At 50.7% G+C, this 25,328-nt stretch overlaps 7 protein-coding genes across 7 annotated transcripts; 4 read left to right on the top strand and 3 right to left on the bottom strand.

Annotated features, from left to right (window-relative positions):
• Positions 1–779: 779 nt before the first annotated feature.
• On the bottom strand, positions 780–2,679 carry Z518_06561 (uncharacterized protein; the record flags this gene model as incomplete). The annotated part of the gene is made up of 2 exons (XM_013414693.1): positions 780–1,714; positions 1,764–2,679. 2 exons carry the CDS (start codon positions 2,677–2,679, stop codon positions 780–782), a joined length of 1,851 nt encoding a protein of 616 aa, XP_013270147.1.
• Positions 2,680–5,572: 2,893 nt separating this feature from the next.
• On the bottom strand, positions 5,573–7,129 carry Z518_06560 (uncharacterized protein; the record flags this gene model as incomplete). The annotated part of the gene is made up of 6 exons (XM_013414692.1): positions 5,573–5,666; positions 5,717–5,777; positions 5,834–6,315; positions 6,370–6,401; positions 6,452–6,739; positions 6,899–7,129. The coding sequence occupies 6 exons, from the start codon at positions 7,127–7,129 to the stop codon at positions 5,573–5,575; spliced, it is 1,188 nt and encodes a 395-aa protein (XP_013270146.1).
• Positions 7,130–11,019: 3,890 nt separating this feature from the next.
• Positions 11,020–12,280, bottom strand: Z518_06559 (uncharacterized protein; the record flags this gene model as incomplete). Its single annotated transcript, XM_013414691.1, has 2 exons — positions 11,020–11,243; positions 11,323–12,280. 2 exons carry the CDS (start codon positions 12,278–12,280, stop codon positions 11,020–11,022), a joined length of 1,182 nt encoding a protein of 393 aa, XP_013270145.1.
• Positions 12,281–13,463: 1,183 nt separating this feature from the next.
• Positions 13,464–14,063, top strand: Z518_06558 (uncharacterized protein; the record flags this gene model as incomplete). The annotated part of the gene is made up of 3 exons (XM_013414690.1): positions 13,464–13,691; positions 13,740–13,853; positions 13,920–14,063. The coding sequence occupies 3 exons, from the start codon at positions 13,464–13,466 to the stop codon at positions 14,061–14,063; spliced, it is 486 nt and encodes a 161-aa protein (XP_013270144.1).
• A 1,146-nt stretch (positions 14,064–15,209) lies between these two features.
• Positions 15,210–16,069, top strand: Z518_06557 (uncharacterized protein; the record flags this gene model as incomplete). Its single annotated transcript, XM_013414689.1, has 2 exons — positions 15,210–15,337; positions 15,418–16,069. The coding sequence occupies 2 exons, from the start codon at positions 15,210–15,212 to the stop codon at positions 16,067–16,069; spliced, it is 780 nt and encodes a 259-aa protein (XP_013270143.1).
• A 2,157-nt stretch (positions 16,070–18,226) lies between these two features.
• Positions 18,227–19,804, top strand: Z518_06556 (uncharacterized protein; the record flags this gene model as incomplete). The annotated part of the gene is made up of 10 exons (XM_013414688.1): positions 18,227–18,283; positions 18,336–18,393; positions 18,451–18,741; positions 18,787–18,830; positions 18,886–18,897; positions 18,952–19,261; positions 19,320–19,383; positions 19,443–19,579; positions 19,635–19,719; positions 19,774–19,804. 10 exons carry the CDS (start codon positions 18,227–18,229, stop codon positions 19,802–19,804), a joined length of 1,089 nt encoding a protein of 362 aa, XP_013270142.1.
• A 919-nt stretch (positions 19,805–20,723) lies between these two features.
• On the top strand, positions 20,724–22,909 carry Z518_06555 (uncharacterized protein; the record flags this gene model as incomplete). The annotated part of the gene is made up of 2 exons (XM_013414687.1): positions 20,724–21,523; positions 21,574–22,909. 2 exons carry the CDS (start codon positions 20,724–20,726, stop codon positions 22,907–22,909), a joined length of 2,136 nt encoding a protein of 711 aa, XP_013270141.1.
• Between the last annotated feature and the right edge of the window lie 2,419 nt (positions 22,910–25,328).

The raw sequence follows: 25,328 nt of genomic DNA, 5'->3' as shown, positions 1-25,328 counted from the left end.
GACCCGGGAAGGATATACCCCGAAGGGTCAAAAATGAGATGGATGGTATATGGACTTACGAATAAGCGAACAATCCATGTTTCATACACGGTCAAATGAGACGGAAGAATCGAGTACCACGCCATAATCTCTTGCCGGCTTGCGTAAACAAACGAATGAATCCTTTGTGTTCCGCAGAGACAGACACTGATCAATAGGGAGAGGGAGACGAAAGAGGCTGTCCTGGACAAGCCGCGAGACGACAAATTTCAGCGAGTGACCATCTTGAGTAGCAAACACCTGGATTGTAACGACAGAGTATTGTGCTATATGAGCATACTAAAACTGCATTGCCTCATAGTCTCTATTGCAAATGCAAAAGTGAAAACTGAGGGTGTGGAAGGATCGTTTATGGCTGCGTGACTGGGTAAGTTACGAGGAAACGTGGTCGACCCGCATTTCTCCCATACTCCGATTGAAGCAATTGACATCATACCACCGGCCACGATAGCAACCTTGTAGAGAACAAGAAATCCGAGATACCGAGGAATATTAGATATCGAGCAAAATATTGAAACGAAACAAACTATCTACCCAGTTCTACGAGACCTCAGTTTTCTAAGTTCCCAAATGAAACAGCACAAAAGAAGAAAAGCCCTTCCTCAACAAGCCGAAACGGTGGAGCGATTCTGTGTGCAGATCAGTGCCAGTGTGTTCGATCCGTGATGCATACATCGCTCACCCGGATAGGTGGCCCAATCAGTGGCATGTCGAATCCGTCTTCATGTCATCATGTCTCATTAAATCATTATCCTGCGTCTCTTTGCCGGAGTCGATGAGTCAGGAGTTTGGGGTTGATTGGGATCCCACATACGCTGGACCGGAGTAACTCCTTTGTAATGTGAGGACGTGTATGGAGAAGCATGGTTCTTCCGCTTGCGACGAGGTGCCGGTGTTGCAAATGGAGAACCAAAGAGTTCCGTATCACGGAATGACGGCATATTGCTCAACGCGGCAAAAGCCGGGTCGGCGTTACGCCGAAACGCTGTCACATTGTTGTTGTTCAAATGTGCAAACTCATTGCTCACATTTCCAATGCCGGAAAGTTCACAAGGAGGGGGCATGAAGATTGGTGACGTTGGAGCATCACTATCGTCCGTGTCATCATCAAACTGGATCACATCATGGAGGTTGATCACGTCTTCACCAAGTCCTTCCTCTGGACGGAAATCCTCTTCCAATTCATCGGGATCAATGGCATAATCTCCCAAGACGAGGCTGTCGGCCGGGTAGAACACTTCTAGAGGGCCGACAGCTTGTCCAAGGTTGGTGGGGTCATTGAGGGCCGAATTAAGACTCGCCAACATAATGTCTGTGCTGGGGGCGCCGACAAGGTCAGTGGAGTCGCGTTCACCGATGTCGCTCTCCTCAATCAGCTCGGCGAAGCCGACATCAGGGCTGGAAGCTTGAGACACTCCATACCGACGAGCAAACTCTTCTCCCAGTAAATGAGGATTTGTCATCAGAATGATTTTGCCGGAGCGATCGAGAATGCCAGATGTCTTGTCTCCTTCATCGATGAAGATACCACGAGGAGGGCCTCGGCGACGATTTGGCTTCTTGGCCATTTTCTTCGATGGCGGCGTGACCGACGGCGAGATGTCTCTCTCCGGCTGAAGCCCATTGGGAGTGCCTTGAAGTGCTTCTTCCGGCAAACAATCGTCGGTCAGATCGGCTGCAGCGGGTTAGTCATCGCAGCATGAAGACATTCAAATGCAACATACAATCATCTAGATCGTCGACAAGACCGCCGGTTCGTCTCTCGGCGTCATGATTAGAAAATCCGGAATCCGGTAGTGCGGAGGGAAGTAAGGCACGAGTAATGGTAGGAGACTCTGACATGCGCATGTAGAGTGATCGATCGCCCTCAACGGCAAAATGTACGCGCCTCTCTGGTCCGGTCTCAGCGGTACTGTCACTGGCTTGAGACGATGGGAAGCGATGAATGCTGACGTCGCTCTCGTCTCCAAAGCCATAGGCAGAAAGACCGTCGATTTGGTTGAGGAGAAAGTCTGCATCACTATGGTCTTCCTCGGACAGCATTGCAAGCAACTCATGTTCTTCAATGCGGTTGTCATCCAAATCGTCGTCAAAGTCACTAATGTCGTCGACAGCCTGATAAATGTCATCATTCTCATTATCCGACTCGGCAAAGACTTTGCTCTCAAAGCGTTTTCGGTTTTCTTCGGGTGAAAAATTGGGATCTTCGTCGTCCTCATAGTAGTCTTCATATTCACCGAACATGCTGTCCAAACTGCCAGCAATGGAAACATTATCTCGGGGAGTCGATTGAGGTTTCGGCCCCGCCCCGTTCAGACTCCGAGAACGAGACGGGGTTGTGACTGCTGGCAGGTCTTCATCATCATCATCATCTGACTCGTCACTATCTTCATCCGACGCATCATCTGCTGTTTCTGACCCGGCGGTGGAAGAAATCTCCTCTTCCGATGCTGATCTGTCTGCTCTTTTCCGTTTGCCAGCAAGTTTGTGTGTAAAGGCATGTCTTCGATGAGTCTTGTTTTTCTTGCCCGTGGGACCGTGGAAGGTATCATGGGAATATTCTTTGGACTTGGACAATCTGGGTGGGGAACCCAGCATAGGCTGGCGGCCCTGAGAGTTGTGTGTGTAGAGGCGAGACATTGAAACCCACCAACAAATCTTGAGAATAATTCAGGTCAATTGGTAGAAGAAAAGGACTGGTATAGAGAGAGTGGAAAGGGCGGGCGGAACGAATCGTCCGAGAGATGGGAAAAAACCAATGGTCCACAGCACCTTCAGTCGCAAAGGACAGTCAGGTACTTTGTTGGGTTGTGTACAGAGCAATTTCGAGGACAGTAGTGATGGTGAGCTCCTACGCGGTAGAGCCTCGAAAGAGTAGATATCGAACGAGGATTTGCTGGAGCTGCAGGTGAGAAGAGCACGAGAGACCCCGAAGGGGCCTCCCGGCCGTCTAGAATGCAGCGGAGGCCATGAGCAACATGGAATCCTCGAACGATATGTATCTGAGTGATTTGAATTCTTGCTGCAGTGGACTTGTATTGTAGGGGATTGGTTGGAACTATGGATATTTACTACAAGAGAGGAGGAAGAAAGTGAGGGAAAAAAAAAAAAAAAAGAAGGCAGTAATATTAAGTTACGGTAAGAGTACGACGTACCCACGGTGGAACTACGGCGAGCGTACCCATTTGCCCAACGCCGAGTAGCCTGTTAGGTTCTGCAGCCTGCGGTTTAGCTGTCTCTGGTACGTACTGATGCATGGATCTCATGGACTTTGCAGGTCTTAGCGGGGGAAAATCCTCTCACACCGCTATTCTCGGGTCCCTCCCCCTACTGGTTTACTGGTATGTATCATATTCGCTACGTAGGTAATATTACAACATCAACTTTCGTTAACTTTAGACGATAGGACCCGGTTGAGATGCTGCGGAATCCCCAGTTCTAGCCCCCTTCTCTAATATACTCGCCCAACGAGTCTTCATCTGCTCTCGGCTGTGCTACTTCTAAGCTCGATAGCGAAAGGTCGATTAGGCTTCTTCGACCGGGTAGAACGAGGTTCGGAGTTGGATAGGACTGGGATCGATGGCAATCCTGTCCATAAGCACCTTGAAGATAGAACAGAGAGACGATACAGAGATGCCAAAAATCTATGGGCTGAGTATGGTTTTCCGGTGTCATGTTTTACACCAGCACTCCCAGACTCCTCCTTCTGCGCATGCTGACTGTGTACGCGCCACGAATTTACAGCTATTGTACTAAAAATCGCAAAGACTCTGTCAAAGATGCTTACGATCTAAAAACTCTCAAACACTTTACCAAGGGAATCGTCTGGGGCCTTGATGGCTGTGAGGGAGAAGATGATCTGCCCTCGGCAAAATCCGTCAAACAAGTGTGGAAAGACTTTACGGCCCAGTTCCCCCGGGGGAATGAGCCCATTCCTCGCAATACTACGGCTCAACGCGGGTTGCAGGAAAATATCTCGCCGAATTTGGTGGTTAGTACCGCCGCAGAAAGAGAACGGAGCAGGCAAGGTTGAGAACCTCAATGTAACCCCGACTTTCACGAGGCGATTTGATATCTTAGGATATCGAAATGCAACAAAAAGAATCAACTCAGGCTCCCTGTACACGCCATGGTCGATTGGCCAAGGCATACCTTGATGTACCTAATCTCAACCCCCTGCATTTGGCCAAAGGAAATACGCCCTGGTATATCAATAAAGTCTAAAAGTGGAGGTTTTACCATATACCAAGAAACCTAGTGGCGAATCTTTGCCTCCTTCAAACCATTTCCTTTTTCCAAGAGCCTCCAGGTTCTGGGGCTGTCGTAGGCTGAGAGAGTCCGGTTCGGCGCTCTCCCAGCTTTATTTACTTTCCATGTGAGAGTGCTTCTTCTCTTTCCCGCAAACGAAGTGATCTGCGTGGTGGATCTGGCCTGAGACGGGGATCAGGACGTGTCACAGAGCAGCTGCGTCCCCGGGCCACAAGGTGAGGATATAGCATCCGATTAACCCGGAAGTAAATGGGGTCATAGAAGACTACCGGTAGATGAGCTAAAGTGGCCGCGCCATGATGTGAGAGAAGCTCACCAATCCAAAGCAGAGCCGTGATGGCGACAACGAGGCAAGCGTAGACGAGGACGGTGATTTTGGAAGGCATCAACGTGCCAGCAACTGAGCACAGAATGTTCTGCGTAAAGTCGTTCAGATGCGCAGAGGACGACGATCTGCGTACGAAAGACCAGGTGCTAATAACGCAAACGGTGCGAATATGCCAAGGTAAATTCGATACCCGCGACATAGTACACTGGCCTATTACAGCTAGGCTTACGATATCTAACCCAACTCAGGAGAAGCGCCATGAACCCTGATTGGTTCATGCCCACCCAGCCTTAGGGCTGTGGCTTTGTACACTATAAGAATTACCTAGATGGAGTCAAGATTTCGCAGCGATATCGTTTCAACAAGCGATGGTGTCCGAGGAGGAGCAAGTGTAATACATGCTACGTATTTATAGTAAACACCTAGGTACATTTTTGATAGTTCTAACAAAAGAGATACTTCCAGGTACCATGTGGAAATCCGCTCTACTTTGTATACCTGCCTACTCCATACAACAGGTACCAGTCACCGGATGTGAAGCTAACAAGGCAATTAAGATTCCAGACAACGATTGAAAGACCTATCAGATATAAAGTCGGTTGCGAGTCTATTATCGAGTATAATCGCCGAATACAACATGAAACCAGCCCCTAACCTTAAAAATCGTCGAACGCCGACCTGGCAATACATAGGCACGATTTCGCCCGAAAGATCCAAAACACGAGCTCCAATCCCTCCATTGCCCAACCTTCGCGCTGCCGTCTCATCGAACAGAATCCCATCGCTGGCGGTCGACAGTGTAGGACCCAAGGTGGGACAACCAAAAAATCCTGTCTAGTCGCACAGTTGGTAAAACTTTTCACCGCCGCTATCTCGTCGGCCGTCAGCGAATCTGTGTTCGTGCCGGTTTCATCAAGTTGCTCGTCAGTGTCTAAGCTAGTAACTTTCTGAGCGTCGCGATTCTTCGGGGCTGCTAGCGGTCTTATGTTTCGAGCTGAAGGTCCATCGGGGTAATTGGTCCTTGAAAAAGCTGACGTTAGAATACGCCACTATGAGGCAGGAAGGTGGGTTGGAACTCACGGGTTAAGACCCAACAATTTCCACACGTATTTGGTCATAGCATACCAAGCGTAGTTGTCAGCTAGCTCCACGTTAGCTAGACCGATATAATGCTCAATGGAGTGGAGTGCCACGGACCGTTCCTTGTCGTGTAGAAGGCACCTCGATTTGTATGCCAATTCGCTAAGACCTTTGCCAGTTGCGGACCATAAACGGGGCTCTCCACCTTGCTTCCCCGGCTGTTGTACACTGTCCTTAGATCGTCAACTGGGGGCCCTACTGTGCTTGGTGGAGGTGCACGATTAGTGAAATAGTCGAGGTGGGTCATCTCATGGAAGAACACTCGTGCTCGGTTGTCGTACTGGTTCAAGTTTTTGTCACCGTTCCGAATACCAGGGACGACGGCCGTATCCAGATCTGGTAAAGCAAAAAAATTGTCGGCAGAAGACCATGTCATCATACCCGCCCGGCTGATTGTTGTTGGAGTACGCGAAGATTCTGGGGTCATCTGGATCGGGACTAGGGGTGCACGACCCCCTAGCGCATTGATCACTGGTTCCCCTGTCGCGACAGATATCATCAGGATCTCCATCGGATTTGGTTGTGCTGCTGCAGTGGACCTAAAGATGAGTGTCAGAGTTGGAAACATTGAAGTGACAGAAAGGGGGCTTGACCTTGATCCAGTGTGATATGAAGGGGACATTCCCTGGGTAAACTTGTTGCAGGTTGTTGAAGAGTGCTATATCATATAAGTACTTCCAGAAGCGAGTTTTGTGGGACCACGAGCTCACTCTGGATTCCATTCCTGTCATTGTCTGAAACCTTGTTCTTTCCTGTCGTAGGTCCCCAATAGTCTTTTGCTGCTTGATCTGTCCAATCAATCCCGGGCCTAAGTACACCGTCCGTAAACCCTGAAGTGATCTCTGGCTGGTCGGCGAGAAAATGAAAATCATCATAGGCCTCCCTGATCTTGGTCCTATCGTCCGGACTACAGCCTATCCAGCCGTATAAACGCGTACCGAGAAGGTTGGTGATATTGGCAGTCTGAAAGCCCTGTTAGAACCTGTATAGATCAAAATGGTGTGGGGTGTGTGCCATCAACGGGAGGCAAATATGCCCAAGCCAAATGCTCATAACAAGACCATCCTTGAAGCTTGAGACAGCTATCCAATTCAGCCGGACATGAATTTGGAGAAGACTTACAATATTCCAATTTGCTGGCAAGGTTGGATAGGGCACATCATCGGAGGTTGCTAGGTCAGGGGAAGGAGCTTGCGGAAGCCGTACCACCGCAGACCTTGGTGAAGTTCCTGATGCAGAGACTGGTGACAAGGCATTGACTAGAGATGCAGCCTGCGGTGCTGCGGTTGAACTTTTCGACAAAATGGCGACCACCAGCACCCAAGCCGCTAGGTTGGGTGTCCAAGAGCTCATGTTGGAGTATGGTACTTCGTCTTATATGACTGAATCAGCTTGTATCGATTGCTATTGCCAATGGATAATTAAAAGGGAAAGTAGTCGAAGATGGAGTACAACATGCTGATCATCATTCTGTTCTTATATAGACATTAGAAAGCATCATCAGTCCGCAGTAATTTACACAAATAGACCGCAATAGAGCGCCATACCTCCTGACTGCGGTGGCAGTGGATGTCTGATGTGTGTCGCACGTAATGGCGTAGTTGATACCTGGCCATAATGGCTTCGCCTTTTAGGTCGATAGACCCGTCTACCTTCCACCTGTAGACATAGAATGAGGAAAGAGAAGTGGTGGCACTGCGCCTAGTAATGGAGGTGTTAGGTCACCTAACGGAGACTTCGCAAGCCATATGGCCTGGAGTAGATAGACCGGGGGCATATTCTGGCCGTATAATCTAGGAGTGATGGCATGACATATTTTCGCAAGGAGCCCAGTTCCGAAGCTGAGGTTCCCGAACCTGTCCATGGTTTGTATCGTGGAAATTTAGCGCTGCTGTTGGGAGGCGGTGCGAAAGCGAAGTCAAGAAGGGGTGGAATGGAAAGGAAAATGGTCATGATGGCTTGAAAATAAGCCTCAATGGCTTGTAGTTTGAGTCCTCAATGGATCCGTTTTGTTGATGTGGGCTATCAAGGAGGGAGAGAGGGGAAACCGCAGAAGATGCAGTTGTAGGACGCCCAAAGTAGGCTAGTCCTAATTGGGACGTGCCGAGTCAGGTGACTCCTGACAGCTGCCTTGAAGAGAAATACCTAGTAGGGGCCGCGGATACGACATTCACGGGTAAAAGCGTAGCTGTTATTCTACGGAAGTTGTCTTTATGGGGGCTAGCCCCAAAACCCCAGGCCTCACTGCGTTCGAAGGACCAGTGGCTGCAACGGTGCCAAGCCATTTACTCACGTGATTGTATCAATCACGTGGATCTTGGCAATTCTTGGCGCTGCTCACAACGCGTCAAATCACGTGATCCCACCGGAAATTCAAGTATATAATTTACTCTCCCAGACTTTTCCTCCAAATTGACGCAATTGAACACCAAATCGTGGTTGACCTATCAAGGACGAAACTGAGTGCAAGCACTCTGGTTTTGGTCGAACCGATAGAATTGAGGGGCCTCACTAGTGTTAAATCATAGGTGAGGTAAGAGGGTTGTCCGGCCTAGGCTCCATTGAGCTTCCTAGGTGCCCTAGATGGATAAGCGTAAGTGATTGTTGATGTCCACTTGCTGATACCCGGGGGGTTCACTCCCTAAGTTGAACTTGTCTGACTGATAACCTTCGCTGGTTGTGGCGCCCCATCTATGAGCTAGTTATACACTGGCCATAGGAGGGGGGTTTCGAACCACTAGTGTTCCTTTTATTTTGGCCCAGTGTCACGGTGCGGGACGTGGAGGATGGTGAATGCTGGGAAAGTTAGCCGAAGGCACTCTCAGCATTCTTCCTCAACTCTTCCTCCGTCACGAGATCACGCGCGAAGAGGTCTCATGACCCTTTAATCGCAACCCGGGGTTGCGATTAGCATTACTCTCTTCGTGCTACGTCTTGTATCTAGAACCTGAATAATCACCTGGCCTAGAACCGTCACACCTCAGCACTCGGGCGACAATAATCTCCTCGACTTGGGTCAGCGCGGGCAGATGAGCCGGCGGCTCTCCGGGGTCCATCCCGTTCTCGGCGGACATGAGAAAGGGGGTCGTCGTGCTGCCTTGATCCCCCAAGAAACAGACATGGCAGATCCCATTCTTCACATCCATCGAGAACCACCGTGCGTGACAGCGGCGACAGGTCTCCATCTTGACCTGATCCATGGCCGCATGAAAACGCTGGATCGACGCCCACTGTTCGGCCGGGAGGAAGCCCGAGGCTGGCAGTTCGGGTCGAGGTAGGACGGGCGTCGGAGCGCGCTTGGTGAGGGGAGGGAGGACCGAAGGTGGATGAGGTTGAAGGAGAGGAGGAGGATGAGATTCGAGGAGAGAAGGCAACTCCAGACATGTCGAAGCTTCTATGAGCGGTGTCGCACGCCTCTTGGACGGGATCGTCGACCGTGACGGCTTGTCGAGCCCTCCTCTTTCTGGACTTGTCGCGGCAGGCGATACGGGTGGGAAAGGCCTTGCTGTCGGGGGCGGTCGAGGTATCTTTGAGAAAGTAAGAGAGGATACGCGTATGGGCGCACTTGGAGCAGCACTTCGTCTCCATCTGGGGAGGATCGAGGAGAGAAATGAGACGGGATGACCCTGGAGGCGCATCGAGAGGGAAGTGGGCGCGTCTTTCAACGCGCGGGATCACGTGAGGACGCGCCTTTCGTCGGCCAATCAGCGACGGGTTGAGTCACGTGAACACGAAGGATCCCTAGGCGGGGGGGTGTCGGAGCCTAGAAGCTTACGCTTCAACAAGGAAATTTTAGGCAGCAGTGTAAGGGCAGCAGGGTTGGTATATTTCTGAAATTTACTCCATGTCAGTAATAAACCCTCAAAAATCCCGTATTTTGCATTGTAAAAGTTTCTTCGTAAATTACGCTAGCATCCCCTTTTGAACACTATCTAGCACCAAAACCTACCAATTTTCACTAGCGTCGCACTTTGTCACGTGTATCATAGTAAAAGATGGCATCAGTGCGCGCTAATTGCCTGCTAAAGCATTGCTTACTTTTCGAAAAATTCTCTCCGTCGGGGGACAGGAGCCAATTGAAGCGCAGTTTATCCGGCGCGCGTCGCGTCGAGATGTACGCCACACCAAATTTATTCCACAGAGTGCCTGCGCTGTGAGAGCCGCATTCAACACAAGCACCTCGTGAGCAACAACAGCAGACGCAACAAGAGCAAGAGGAGGAAGACGCCGACGACGTCGCCGCCGAGGACTTGACAGCAGCAATGACAGAGAGGGCGATAGAAGAGGCGAATTGGATGCAAACAACACCAAATCACCCTCTACCGGGGTTGCAGGAGGCTCTACAACACCAGCGACAGCAGAGCATCGTCAATCACAGTCTTCACATCCAGGACAACAACTTCAACTTACTCCTTTTGGTCAATTTGGTAACCCAAGGAATCCTGATGCTCTCATTGGCAGTCAAAATGGCAGCCTCGAAAGGGTCACGGGAAAAGGATCAAATGGCGCGAGTGGATGGAGGACCATGTTGCACTAAAATTTGCCACCAAGACGCCAAAGGTGAAATTTTGTGAAATCTACCAATTTTACGCTTGAAATCAACGAGGCGTAAATTTCCGTTATTTAACGGAAAGTAAAGAACCCAACCCTGAAGGGCAGGGATCTGCCAGGTTCCCTGACGCCGTCTGAAACGGATGCCTGACCGAGAGGCAGGTGTAACCGATTGTTAGGGGGCCCGATTTGGCCCCGGGTATATTGCTCAGGATAAAGCAGCCTTCGCTCACCCTCTAGGACCAAACCGTATATGGCAATTAGGTTTTTCGTTCTCGAGTAATCAAGGTAGCCATCATTGGCGCGCTCCTCCTTGCAAGGAATGTGGTGACACATTACCACACAATGTCCCTGACTCACCCAGAGGCCCAAAGAGGGCTCAAAAATTTCTCTCCCCCTCCAAAAAAAAATTATTTCGAAGCGGAACATCATCACGTGCCTTTTGAGTCACCCACCAATCATGTCACCTTCCCATCAAATGTGGGCCAGTTTCACTCGTCACAAGTGCGCGCTAGTATGGGGTCACGACGGGACCCGACCTTCGAAAACAACCCAAGAGGAGCACAGACACTCCATCGCCTACCCTGACACTAGTCCTACCATCCATTTTTACCTAGGTAGGGTTCTCGTGGTTCGTTGTCCGTGGACCAACAGAGTCTAAAGCTCCTCAAGACCGGGGAGATTCGTTCGATTCATTGTGGCACCGTCGTAGGAGGAACCATTGCCGGATCAACTGATTTCGCAACCTCCTTCGTGGAGGTCCCCTTTTCCGCTGTCGCTGTTGGCACCTCATCTGGATGCTGTGCTCGGTATTCCTTATCCAGCTTTTCTACTTCCTCTTCTGTGAGCTGGCGTTCTTTCTCCAGCCTGACTTCTCGGCCACGTTTATGACAATACCAGAGGACAAACAAGAGTACTGCAATGAGCGTTAGACGTGTCGCGACCGCAAGACCAACCATCGAGTGAGTGAGAGTTCATTGAAGGAAGCCACCTACCAAACATGGCCAGTGACCATAACACATTCATACCCATAAAGGCGGGAAATCGAGCCCGCAAGTAGGTGATGATCGATCTCAACATGCCCGTGATTGCCGCGGGCTTCCCCACTAGTTCCTTGAGCGACGGCGTTTTGAATCCCATTTTGGAGGCGGCCGCTGCTGTTTTTCCGGCATTGTCCATATTGATCCCGCTCTTTTGCGCTCGCTCGGCCGCAGCTGCCATCATTTCAGGAGCAAATCCCTTGGTCACGTTCTCGGGAAGCTTCTCAATGAGCTTCTGGAGGAAAGATGGCAGCGAATTGAAAGTCTTCTGTAGTTGCCGGTCACCATTGGTCAAGAGGGACTCAAGGTCTTCGTAAGCCGTCGGCACGCCATGGATCAGATCCTTAAAGACGAGATTGAATTTCTGCAGAAGTTCTTGTGTCTCGTCGCTGATCGAGAATACTCGATTGTTCACCGCGGCAAGGTTGAGTCGTTCGAGAACAATGGTCATGTCTTCCTCCTCCCTCTTGGCCCGTTTCACCTCGTCGCTATCTTCCAATTCAGCCCTCTTGAGGTTCTGCGCGATATCCTCCAGTCCGGCAGCTGTGACTTCGCGCCCTTCACGCTTGACATCCCGACTGTCGCGTCGCAGCCAACTCCACCTGATCCTGGGTTTGGTCTTGCTGTGCTCAGTCTCGGCCTTGCCGCTGTCAGGGATCATCTCAGGCTCCCCCGTGACTTCGTCAGGCGTCTCTGGCAGAGGAATATTCTGAGCGCCATCCATAAGGGCTATTTGAGCATCTTTGCCGGAGGTGGGTGCTCCATCCCGAGCTGGAAGTGGTAGAGGGCTCTCCTGAGATGTAATGTGATCCAAGAACTGCTCATCTTCCTCCGACAGTACTGGAACCTCTGACTTGTGCGACGTGGCTAGGCGGGCTTTGGCCTTGATGTAATCAATGTATTCCATCGCCATAACAGGCACAATAGTGACGTCGAATTGAAACAGTGCCTCAAGGTTTCTAAGGCGAATACTCTGGAATCACAACCTTAGTCGAGGCGCAAATGGAAAGCTGAGGAATAAAGGGGTTATCGAAGTGTTAGAAGAGTTGGTGCCAGCACATGGACGTGGCCAGGGACTGGCAATACGACAAGAAAGGTGGTTTGCGCCACAACGACGTCATGGGAGAAAGATGGCACCTGCCACATTCCTGTCGAGGTTGCCGAAGCCAATCAGAACGGCAGCCTCCATCTTGGATCGATGGAAGGGACGTAAAAAGTCAATTTGATGGGTTGTCCTAGATCCTATCACATGTCATCTCGTGAGATCTACAGTAGCAGACCGTACCGTCAAAACTTTCCCTTCCTCAAATCACGCAGAAAGCTTCCACTGGGAACCGATCAGAGAAAGAATTAGACATGCGTATATCGACCGTGAAGCGATACGCTCGTCGCAAGGCAAACGCACAAGGCCGTGTTCTATTGTGCTATCACCAGCAAGTTGCTTTCCTTCACCATCAGCTTACAGCCTCACCTCTAAACATCGTAGAAATATTTCCATTTCTTCTTCCTCAATTCTCGATCTCGACCTCGCAATATTTTCTTGTTCATGCTCACGCGCCATTCCCGCCATAGAAACCTTGACCCCACCTATTCCTCTCGCCCATTCGATCGGTGTACTCCAAAGATGATACCAAATCCGATGCCTGATGACCGCTCCTTGAAACCCGCTCCTCCTGTCGTCTGGCACCAGAGTGACCATCCCCTGCCGTATTTCGCCCATCAACCACTCGATCCCAACTATTTCCCGCCAGGAACGCTTACTTTATCATGAGGAGGAACACTTTGACATATCCCTGCGTCGAGGCCATAACTAACGCTGGTCAGAAACCAATTTCGTTGTCGGCGGTCCTAGTATTGAAGGCAGCACAGCCTGGGATGAGGACAGCGATGCTCCAGCGGATGTCGAGTCTGATGCCGATGACGATTTCATTACAGAGGCAGTGATATCCCATTTGCCTCTTTGCTACCCTCCGCTCCTAACACATCGTTAGACTGTCAAGGCTAAGGCCAAGTCGCGTCGCAAGTCCAAGTCTGCAAATACACTAGCTAAAGCCAGGTGGGTTAAGCGCATGAAGATCAAGGGTGGCCGTCCTGCCATGGCGAAGAAGGTTACGGCCGATCTAGATTCTGACGATGAGATGATTGTTCGCATGAAGGAGGCCCGTTTTCTGGAGAAGGATATTGCAGAAGCGCTCGTCAAAGCTGGTCGTACTACCTACAATCCCAAGACCATTGGAACTCGGTGGAGACGCTTGAAAACGGCCCTGCAGAAGAGACAAGATGAGTTGCTAGACGCCGAGTTGACCGACTGGCACGATGGCGACGTATGTAATGACACGTGCTGCAATATGCGTGAAGATTAATTGTGTCAGGATGATATTTTGCTTCAAGCAATTGCCAAAGCCGACACTGAGGTCCAAAGACTCACCACACAGATCGAAAATCAGAAATGGCGCATGGTGGCCGACGGCATGAAGAGCATGAGGGTTGGTTCCACATTCCATGGCAGACGCCTTGTTGCTGACTATTTACTCCTTTCTTTTACAATATAGCCAGTTGTCAATTTCTCCCAGAATGCTTGCCGAGAGCGATTCCAGGCCTTGATAGATGGTACCGCGAAGCCAACTCCAGAATCCATCCCAGATCCAACTCCTGAGATTCTTGAACGCATTCAGGCACGGAAGGACAAAGAATAAGCGATTCAAGAACAGCATATGATGGATCCAACGGGTGCGGTCGAGCGGGAGAACATTGGTGCCAACGGATGGACGTCCCGAATGCGCACATATTTCCAAGTGAATCCAACATCGGTCTTGCGGACACGTCCGTCCCAGGAGCTTCTCGAAAGGCGCGGCTCGTCATCTTGACGTTGCATCGATATTGGACATTCTTCGGTTTGGAAAGAAGAAAGGCGGCTTGCATACACGATTGGGTCTAAATCGGCATTGGGTATTATCGGAGCCTTTTGGCGGTTTGGGAGAGAGTGCGCACATGAAAACACCACAGGAACTCGGACGTCGGTGTCTGCCCAGTCTTTGGTTGACTATTCAGTTCTTCGGGTCATCGGTCATTCATTCAGCGCAGGCAAATCTTGCTTTGACGCGTCTGTCGACAGACGTGTGCCAGACAGCCAATAGCAGAACAGATCCAGATAGTGAGGCACGGTCAGCTGACCCGGTCAACAGTCACCATCCACATCCCGTGATTAATGAATGATGGATGCTGATGATTCAAAGTTGGGCACCTGCATAATGCATCAAGCTAAACCCCATCCTTTTGCTCTTCACCTGGCTCCGCCTCACCCCGGGCCCCGGCTGTGCTTCGATTCACTCACCAGAGGACAACGTTGCCGCTGCAGGAGTGCCGGGAGATAGGCGTTGAACGAACAATTATGATTCGACAATGCGGCCCGTCCAGCATTGGTGGCCTTCGCCAAGGCCCTCCAGCCCGCCTGCGACAGCGATATATATTCCATATGGAACCTGTCTCCGTTCCCTCCTTCTCTCCCTCTCTTCACGCACCTGAGCAGGCAAAGCAGATACGTGTTCGGCTATCTTTGTTCGCAAGAGACCCGAACCGTCAAGTTCTCCCGTGTGATTTCCTTTGGCTGTTGGCATCTCCCCGGATGAGGCTGGCAGGCGAGGAAGTCATTCAGAGGACTTCGCAGCTCTCCCACATCACATGGTCCTTGTGTGAATTCAAAAGCGTCACCCTCATCGAAAAACCTATCACGCTCTCTACTACTCATCCATAGGTTCTTCGGCCGCTCTTTCTCTCTTTCTTCCTCCACTCGTTCGCTGATTTTGTACTCGACAATTCTTCCTATGCGCTCTTTGGACGAGATGTTCAAGCGATCGTTCAACACCAAGGATGGTCGCATCGTCAAGTCAAAGACCATCAAGACCACATATCCCGAACATGTGAAGAGAAAGATGCAGGACACCGTGGACGGCGGCTCGCCAGTGGCCAGGTAGGCGACCCTGACACTCCATTTTGGGGAGGTGCGGAAGAGGTGGTGGTTGCGCAAGCAATGTATTGATCGCAATATAGTACACTGACGAGTCCCATCGTCACTTTGGTGGTGGGTCGTGAGCAGCGTCTTTTCGCTGCGCATGAAGACGTCCTCTGTCATTCACCTTACTTTGCGGCTGCCTTGAAAGGAAACTTCCTGGATGGTGGCTCGAAGAGGGTGGAACTGCCCGACGAAGAACCCGAAATTCTTTCCTGCGTCCTCGAGTTTCTATACAAGGGTGACTATTATCCACGCTTGCTGCACAACAAGCGCCGAAACACTTGGGATCTCGAAGATGCGCAAGCCCTAAAAAATGGTGGTCGCGGAAATAGCGCCTCGACAATCTACCTTTCCGACGCCGGTGGCGATGTTCTGAGGGACACCGTGGTGTACTGCGCTGCCGAGAAGTACGGCATGGAAGAGCTGAAGCGTTTGTCTCTCCGGAAACAGGGGCTTCAGTCCGGAATCCAAGTCGACGTGATCTTGCGGTCAGCTCGGTATGCGTATGAACACACACCGGACACCGAGTCGCGACTCCGCGCTCATTACCTAGCTCTGATCATTCGAAGTCGCAAGACTTTTAAGAGGAGTGGAACCATGCAGATGGAAATGGAGAACGGGGGCAAATTGTTTTTCGACCTGTTTGTGGCGATGTGTAATCATATCGATGACATTGTGGAGATCAGGTAAGTCCATGCGTGTTTGTGTGAAATTGAGTTCCATTCTATCGCATAGAGGACTCATGCATCTAACACCTCTCGACAGCAACAGCCGTTCTCCCAAAGCCATCTAAAGGTTGCAGTCGACGACAGCAGGACGACGGTTTGGAGCTACGATGTGAGGTAGGACAGAATGTATACCAGGCAGTGGGATAACAACAGCGAGTGTCTGGAACCGTCTACTGCTTTGACAGCAGCACAACTCCACTTCTCTCGAGGTTGGCCGACAAATTTCTGGTTCATTGAAACCCTACTCTTTCTAATGGCCCATTGGCGCAATCGGCTTTCCGCTCTTTCATATTTCTCTCCGTGAGGGAAAACAGAAAATGATCAAATTACACCGCGTGCGACGACAACTCGCAACTTCTTTGTATTGATTGGTTTCTCGACTCTGATGTCGACATCTGCCCATATGGCGAAGCTACTTTCGACTTGATCCTTGTCGGTCAGGAAGAAAACCTCTGTATGATTCAGAATAGGAAATGAGAGATTCGGCCACCTCAATTTCTTTCCGTTTGGTGTTTGTCGTCCTCTAGGTCCACCCTTAGCTCGTGCGAAGTATGCAAAAGGTCAGTATTCTTGTCCAATCAAGATGTTTGCTGCTCTTCAACAAAGTAACCCCTCGAGCCAACTTCATTCTTGACTTGTCCGAGGTTTTCGTCCTTAGTATCTGTTTTCTCATCGATATCGCTCTATCTAGACTTTATTCATCTCCGGCCTAGTTTCCAAACGGTTCTTCATCTTCGCACTGACCCAATTTTTCACTCCTGACTTCATTTTATATCTTCAGGAATGCTTCGTTCATCGTGGGACTGTCAGGCCTCGACAAATCTCCAGTCCCCCAAGTCCTTGATCAGCGAAGCCTCAGCTGAGGGACCGTACACCACGCATCCTGAATTGACCAAGATTGACTCCGACCACTGTCGTTCGGTGTTTTCAATTCCTCCTTATGGATGGATATGTTCCTGTAGTCATCAGCACTCCTGGAAGATGAGCTTTATTTCCAAAGCAGCTTGACGGCCCGTCATCGGTTGATGACTACAGAAATGAAGCGACCAAGATCGAACATTTGTATGTAATTGCCCAAAGCCTGAGAATTCGAACCTTGGAAACGTTGATATTCCGAAAGATTACTCAAGCGCAATATACCGACCATACGGGATCAAAGATGACAACACTAGGAATAAAGGAACCGCCGATGTCCTGGAGAATTGGTAGGTTGAGTCATGAGAGGCTAAGTTCTAGCGGCCAAGTTCCAGCCGACGCCAGCCACGGAGCTTGGGCAAAGCGACGTTTCGGCCCAAGGAGTGGGAGGAACACGGGCCAGACACAATCACCATTGAAGATGATGATTGAAACAGTGACTTGGTAGCTGTGGGTGGTCTAGTGGAGGGTTCTTCTCCTGTGTTATTATTGGATGAAATCAGAGAGGCTCAATCTAATCATTTCGACGCTGGAGGCATACTGGACATACTGGGCTTAGGAAGAGCTCCGGCTGCTACACAATCGGTCTGTATTAGTACCACGGATTGATTGATTATTGAATTCTCATTATCCGACCTCTTGCACCCGGACAACTGGTTGATTATATTCGCCCAGAAATAATGATCCCATGTACGAGACTCGGGAGATCAGCCTTGCGATGCCTGACGTGGGTCCGGCTGCAGACACTCCCATTTAGCCTCGGTCAACCCCCAATTCGCCCCTCTCTCCATCTTTCATCCCTATTCCCTGACTCGCTTGATCTTTCGTCTCGTTGCATCCCCAGAGGTCCGAGGCCACCTTCTTCCAATCATGACGTCTGGCAGTCCCCTTCGGGAACTGCAAGATGCCGAGTCAGAAGCATTGACATCGACCCCTACTCTTAGACAATCCAGCTTCGGATGCCCAAAAACGAGTATGTTGTTCGAAGCCTATTTGTCACTAGATGACAACCCCTCCTTCCCTTGGGGTTGCCGTGAAGTAAACATGTTTGTGTCTGGGTGATCGACCGGCAATCCGAATAAAACTTCTTGATTCCGCTCCAATTCATCTTCTCCTCCATTCGGCTGTGTGTCCGCCGTCTGATTTGGTGGTGCTGATACTATTAATTCTGTACCTTTGGTCTTGGTTTGTGAACGGTCTCCCAATGTCTGATCTCCCTCCCACTTTCGATATTCCCAAGGAGTGCTGGGGCGCCGTCGTGGTAAGTATCATGGCAGCAACGAACTGATCAGGTCTCTCACCACGTCGGACAGAAAGATGAAGGGCCCAACTTCTATGTCGAGGTCGAGAAGGTCCCGGTGCCTGAGATTGGTACGTCCTGACTTTGCATGCACCTGGACAGTCTTCGAGCTAATCATCTTTTTTCAGGACCGGACGACGTGCTGATCAAACTCAATGCTACAGGCCTCTGCCTCAGCGACATCCACTTTATGCTCAATGATTGGAACCTGCCCAAGATGTCCGACCTGGGAACCAAATGTGCTGGCCATGAAGGAGCCGGCATCATTGTCAAGGTCGGCGAAAGAGTCAAGTCGTACAAAGTGGGTCAACGTGCTGGCTTCAAGCCAATCCAAGACGTCTGCCACACCTGCGAATACTGCAAGACGGGCAGGGAGACATATTGTCAAAAGGCGATCTTCACTGGCTGTTTCTGTGATGGTGTGCAGGATCCAACCCACACCAGACCCTGGCTGATACCCACAGGTTCTTACAAGCAATACGTCGTTTCGCCAGAGAGATACACTTCGGTGAGTGGTTCTTACCAAATCCGGAGCACCGACAGGCTAACCTTCCATCATGTAGCTAATTCCTGATGTATGTGGCCACGGAAGACTATGACGACCGTCCGACGCATTGACACGTTTACAGGGCGTTTCCGACTATGTGGCCGGTCCCGTCATGTGCTCCGCCTCCACGATCTACTCGTCAATCAAGGAATCAGGCCTAAAGGCAGGTCAATGGGCGGTCTTCCCTGGAGGAGGAGGCGGTGTCGGTATCCAAGGAGTTCAATTGGCTGCGGCAATGGGAATCCGACCAATCGTAGTGGACACGGGGGATGAGAGAAGGACACTGTCCAAGAGCCTGGGTGCCGAACACTTTGTTGATTTCAAAGAAGGCGACCCTGTCAAGGATGTTCTTGAACTGACAGGAGGTGGTGCGCATGCCGTCTTTGTGACCGGTGAGTTTACAGGCCAATGGGAGGCCAAGTCGAACGGTATTTACTAACCGCGACCCAGCGGTACAATCCTACCCCATCGCCCTTGGCTATCTCGGTGCCCGTGGAGGTGGACAAATTATGTGGTAAGTAAGGATGAGTGTTATGATATCAAGAATCATGGGGACTCTGACGTCGACCGCAGCATTGGAATTCCTCCCCATGGAAAATACCACATTGATCTGGATCCTACCCCACTTGTTTTCCGGAATCAGTCGATCAAGGGCACTCTAGTCAGCAGCCTCGCGGATATTGAGGAAACACTGGACTTCGCGAAGAGAGGTCGGTGGTCATGAAAAAGGCCGAGGTTGGGAATGGTGAGACTAACCTAGTCCAGGCAAACTGCGTCTCGAACCTACGGTGGTGGGGTTAAGCAAATTCAACGAAGCCGTTCAGAAGCTCAAGAATGGACAAGTTGCAGGGTAAGTCGGCACCCACACGACGCAGAGATGTAAGGCAATCACTAACACGAACAGCCGGATGGTGGTGGACTTCAACATGCCATAATAGACTGAAGAGAGAAGGTTGTTCTAGTCCAAAGATGACGATGCCGTTTCCTCCCACCACGTCGTCCCTATCTGAAGGGTGTTCATGAAACAATAGGTTGCAGGTGTTGTTGACCATAGTTACCATTTCAGAGCCTCGCTGGCACGTACTGGGGTACGCAGTAGCGTAGAATGAATGGAGGAATGAGGTTCTTCTTCCTCCTAGTGTTGCCATGAATATCCATGTACCCAAATTGCCGTGAGGTCTCCCCCGGGCCAATCAGAGGCCAGTGATACCCCGGCCGGCCATGTCCCGAAATAGATCAGCCAATCAGACACTCCGTTACGCGCCGGTCGTGTTTGAAGCTTCTGCCAAATTTCTTCCCACCTCTGTCAGCCTTCTCCTCTCGCTTCCTCTCATCTTTCCTCTCTATTTCCTCGCCCGGTATCCACAATTTCCTCTCCTCCCTCTTTAATTGGCCTTCATCTCGCCAGTGCTCGTCCATATCGCCTTTCACGATGTGATAGACTTTGATAACCTGCATTTCTTTCTATCTTGAGTCGCTAGACGCCGGCCAAGACAGCCCTTTTCCCAATCCTCCCTGATTGGACCACTATTATCATGGGAGAGAGAGAGAGAGAGCCTCCGGATATGCTGTCTTGCCAAAACCGGTTCCTCCTCGTCGTCGTGATGATTCATTTTCTCTCTATCATCCTGCTCTCATTTTCGACCTTTTGTTCTTCTCTCTTCTGTCTGCCTCTGTCTGGTTAACTGTTGGCAGGTGTTGGATCCTCGTGGTCGTTTCTTTGTTTGCGTTGCATCTCCTCCCCTTCCCTCCGACCGCTATCCTCTTCATATTCGCTCACGCCGCAGCAGGTCTGCTTCCTCGACCCTCGTTCATTTTTTGCATTTGGGAACGCTGCGATCGAGCATCCAAAACATGGCTACCACTCAGTGCCTCTCCCTGTTCCCCACCACCGTCCCCAAAATCGCTATCCCAAATCCCCATAAGAAGACTCCCAGTTTGCATCGGATCAGCATGGTAGCATCTCCAGAGAGTACTCTTTCACCGAATGGAGAGTCAATCGTAATCAAGATGGAATCGGAACCGCCCCTCCCTCAAGTGCCAAACCATCTCCACGACCACCGAGAACCTACTCCTTCCCCTGAAGAGATCGGTCGAGCAGTGACGACCTCATCCCCAATCGATGGGAAGACTCCAACTCAACCGGCCCCGACCTCGGCCGCGATAAAATATACTCCGTCATTATACCGGTCACCTGGGGGGGTCAGCTCATCTCCTCAACCCTCGTTCTGCTTGGGAACCGGATCTGCTACCACTCTCGTCCAAGCACCGGCCGCAGTGACGGTGAACAATAAATCCCCCGTCGACCCTTCGCCAATTGTACCTATACGCTCCATGTTCCCAACCTACGACCCATCTGTCCCGTTAACCCAGCAGACCTATGTGCCGCAAAGGCCTTTACCGGCACAGCTGTCGGGGATCCCATCTGTTGTTCCCGCTGCTAGGGAAGACTATCGAAGCAGTCTCTCTTTGCCTTTCGCCGTTGCTGCACAACGAACTGCTCCGGCAAGTGTTCTGAACTTTCCCTCAGATGTTATGAGCGTGAACATTGGACCTCGCATATCCACCCAACGAGAGCTCGAGAAGCTGTGGGAGGCATCTCATGGGACGGAACCAGGCTGTACAAGCGTAACATTCGATCTCGAAATGGCGCGGTATGGACGTTTTCAAGGCGTAAGACTGGCGTGGTTCTAATGGCTTATAGGACAGAAGAAGCAACCTTTGTCTTTGGCTCTCACCCGTCACTCCCGTTCTACACCCTCCAAACATACGACACCAACGAAATCGCCATTTCAAAGACCTGCCCGCGAAAATCGACCTTGACGCAAGACGTGGTGCTCTGCCCAATCGAACCCCCCTCCCGACGACAACCTCCCAACGATGGCCTTGTGGCTTTCATCTTCCCTAAACTCGCCGCAATGTTAGCCATCAACCAGTCCGCCGCACTGGCCCGGGAACATAATCTGGCACCTACAGAGCGCGACGAAATCGAAGCGCAGGCTGTCCGGCGCGCCGCGAAGCAGGAAGCGTGCAACTTACGCTTCAACGCCCGCGGGGGATTTTACGAACTCGAACACCCCGCCATCGGCCGTGGCGCCATGGGAGGAGATTTCGCCATGAAATCCCCGGTACCAACATCACCTACCACCATCCGCTCCCTCACCGGCAAACCGGTTCTTCACATAACCATTTCCACCGATAGCCCGGTCCCAACTATCCACGTCATCGACCCCAACGCCTCGCGACGCACAGGAATAATGACGCCCGTGGCGTCCGCCGGGACTGGGATCCGCCGGCTCTCAACACTCCCTCAGACGGAAACCACCGGTCCATCGTTCTCAGAATTCCCGCCACTAGCAACCCTAGACCTCGCAGCCCAGACACTCCATCTCGACGCAAACGCCATCCTAGAACTGATGCCGTCACTCTTCAGCATCGACAGCATTGTCTCCGCACTCATGACAGTCGCCATCGCCGACTCCACGACGAACCCGGTCATGGCATCCATGGAGATCTGGAAACCCCGACCAGCCCCGGCGTCACGCTTAGGAACTGGCCCCAGATCCATCCGGCCCGGCAGCGTCAAAAGCTACGCCGGTAGCGTGTTCTACGCCACGATCGCCGAGCGCGAAGACGCCGAAGAAGAAGCCAGACTCATGCGCCAGACGCACGAAAAGGACATCCGAGGCGGCGGCAGCTCGTCCAAGCAAAAGGGTTCACGAACATGGTTCGGGCTCCGGAAACAATTCTCCGAACCCGACGAAGACGACGAAAGAGACCCCGTTTCGGAAAAGAAATCGGGCCAGAAGAAGAAATTAAAGACGAAGAAAATCGTCCTCCGCGAGTTCGACCTCGAGAAACTTGGCCACTATCAGTCCGGTGACCGCAAGGGCCAAGAGTTACCTGTCATCACGCGCTCGGCGCTGTCGGGCCTCGTCATGGCTCTTCGAGTGCTGGTGTGGCTGTTGACCATGTTTGTCCAGATGATGGCTTGGATGCTGGTGAATGTCTCACGAGCGGTGACGAGCGAGAAGTTTTGAAAGACGAAGACGGCAAAGATCGGGTTTTTCATTTCGTTTCTTTTCTTCGCCCTCCTTGATCCTTGGCAAGGAGATGCCTTTTTACCTATTTCTTTCGTTGGGCCACAGACGGGTCACTGGTCAGAGATATACGTATGCTTGTGTGTGTCTGCATATAGAGATCGCTCGGAAAATGGAGCTGGACATCCAGTATGGACGGTAATATCAATTTATTGATATACCGATTGCAATGGTAATTGGCGTGGGGCACAAAATGGTGTGCAGCAGGAAGGAATGAAAGAAGGAGCAGATCCTGCTTGTTTCGGCTCCGTACATATTCATTATTTCCTCTTGGACTAAATGCTTATGACTATACGGGGCTGTGGACGATGTATGGCGAATGGTGTTTGCTTGACAGTCTTTTTTATTGTCACCATTTGTCGGGATGTGCTATCTAGCTCGTGGGAGACCCGATCTTGGAAGTAATCCCAAGCAAATTCGGAATGGTCAAAATCAATTCCAAATGTTACAAAGATGGGATCGGCCATTCCTGTGAGATGCTTCGACCTGACACGTCGGGCACCATGACACCAGATCCGGACATGATCAGAGTCCATGGCTAAAGCGAATGTTTCTCCACTGCGCTTTTCGAACCAAAATGGCAGCCAACTTTCGTCAGACAGGCTACACCCTTCTTCAAACATTCGGGCGATTCTGAGATCGGCTTTTGATTTGTGTGCCGGATTAACATGGCACGCTCGTCTCCTGAGGTAACGTTCTGCGACACTCGCGTTGGGTGAGAGCGAAAAAATGGACCCAGGGTTTGGAGTGCGACCGTCCAAAAATTCCATCTTCGAGAGATAGAAGAATGCGTTTGAGTTCTGCCTTCTTCACGCTTTGTTGCCCGACCAGTGCCTGACCATCTTCATGAGCTCGGGAGTATTGAGAAGATCATGGTTTTGAAGCCAGGTATATTCTAACCATCTTTTTGGTCCCCGACGACAGTAGTTGAGAATGGAAACGTCATGACCATTTACGGAGATCATCAGTAAGGAAGTCGACAATCTCAGATGTGTGAACGAGATTGTGGCCACGGGTATTAAATCTTCATCTCCGCCTGACCATGCTCGGTGCAGAATGAACGACCACATAAACGGCCGATTTCTCAATTTCTGAACAGCAGATGGCTTACAAGTGGATGGACTTTACAGGAAGTTTTGGCACCTCTTCATGTCTCCTTTTTTGACACAAGCTGGTTAGAAATAGGGACAAAAATGAGTATGTTCAGCCATGCTGCTCAAAGAACAAGTATAAGCTCAGAGAATGTCTTGGGCATTTTCGACGTCAACACCCTCCTTTTGTATGGTGAGGGAAGGAAAGTGCTTCGACAATTCCAATTGCAAGTTCTTGCCAATTTCACTGACCATTCCATATTTGCTTGGTCAAGACCTTCGGAATTATCCCTTCTATCTTCAATGCGTAGCGGTCTTGGACTTCACCTGTCGTCATTTGCAAGATTCCTTTCCGAGCCATCACCCTCTCAAATGTAAGGCCCACATCTAGTAAGAATACACAGCAGATACATGTATTGGCATACCACCAGAATACGGAATTGAGTGCCTCAGAGAGCAAGAGAATCCCTCCCGTCCGTTTGCTAAAGACTAACCAGACCTTCGCGTTTCACTTTAGAAGGCTTCATCCGTCCAGTCTCTCTGGGCGACTTTGATCTAGTTCCAACCCTCACAGTGCTAAGCTGGATACGCTTGTTGAACAAGGACAACGGATTAAGTTCCTCCTCGCATGACTCGATTCTTGATCCCTTCACCGCGGTATCCAGGAGCCGGGCCCTGATAGGACAGTCTGTGGAAAGATCTTGCCCCATTGCTCTAGACACGCGCCATACGATCGCTCTTGCCCAGTCATTTCCTGCGCGGGCAGCCTTGAGAAGATATTCCAGCGCCATACTGCCAGAACTTGCTGGATTCTCAAATGTCTCACCTGGGACATAGTCACAAACATAACATATAGCTACATGCAAATGGCATATCTCCCTGTAGCAGTTGGTGTGTTTGCCGCAAGTTGGAGCTCTGACGACTTGGTCCATGACTACCTCGCTGACCGTCGGCAGGGCGCGACATGGTATAGATAACTAGATATCATTAGATCCTCCGGCTTCAACATTCGGTTGCGGTGCTAACCGCGGTCAAATCCAATTATTCTTGTACCCGCTGCTTTCCGCATTTGTCAATTTGTGTGTTTATTTCCTCGTCAGCCTTTGAGGTCCAACACCAACACACTTAATCAGCACTAACCTTCCGGAGAGGAGTTTCAACTTTTCGCAAGTCCCTCTTCCATGGATCACGCTGCAAAGTAGAATCCGGAATAGGTTTGATTAAAGGAAACTCTTCAAGGTGAAGCTTTGGACGGTCTCGATCTTCCA

The sequence above is a fragment of the Rhinocladiella mackenziei genome (assembly GCF_000835555.1).
Source record: "Rhinocladiella mackenziei CBS 650.93 unplaced genomic scaffold supercont1.5, whole genome shotgun sequence".
Classification (NCBI taxonomy): domain Eukaryota; kingdom Fungi; phylum Ascomycota; class Eurotiomycetes; order Chaetothyriales; family Herpotrichiellaceae; genus Rhinocladiella; species Rhinocladiella mackenziei.
The sequence above is the reverse complement of the archived record's forward strand: the minus strand, read 5'-3'. Positions and strand labels throughout refer to the sequence as shown.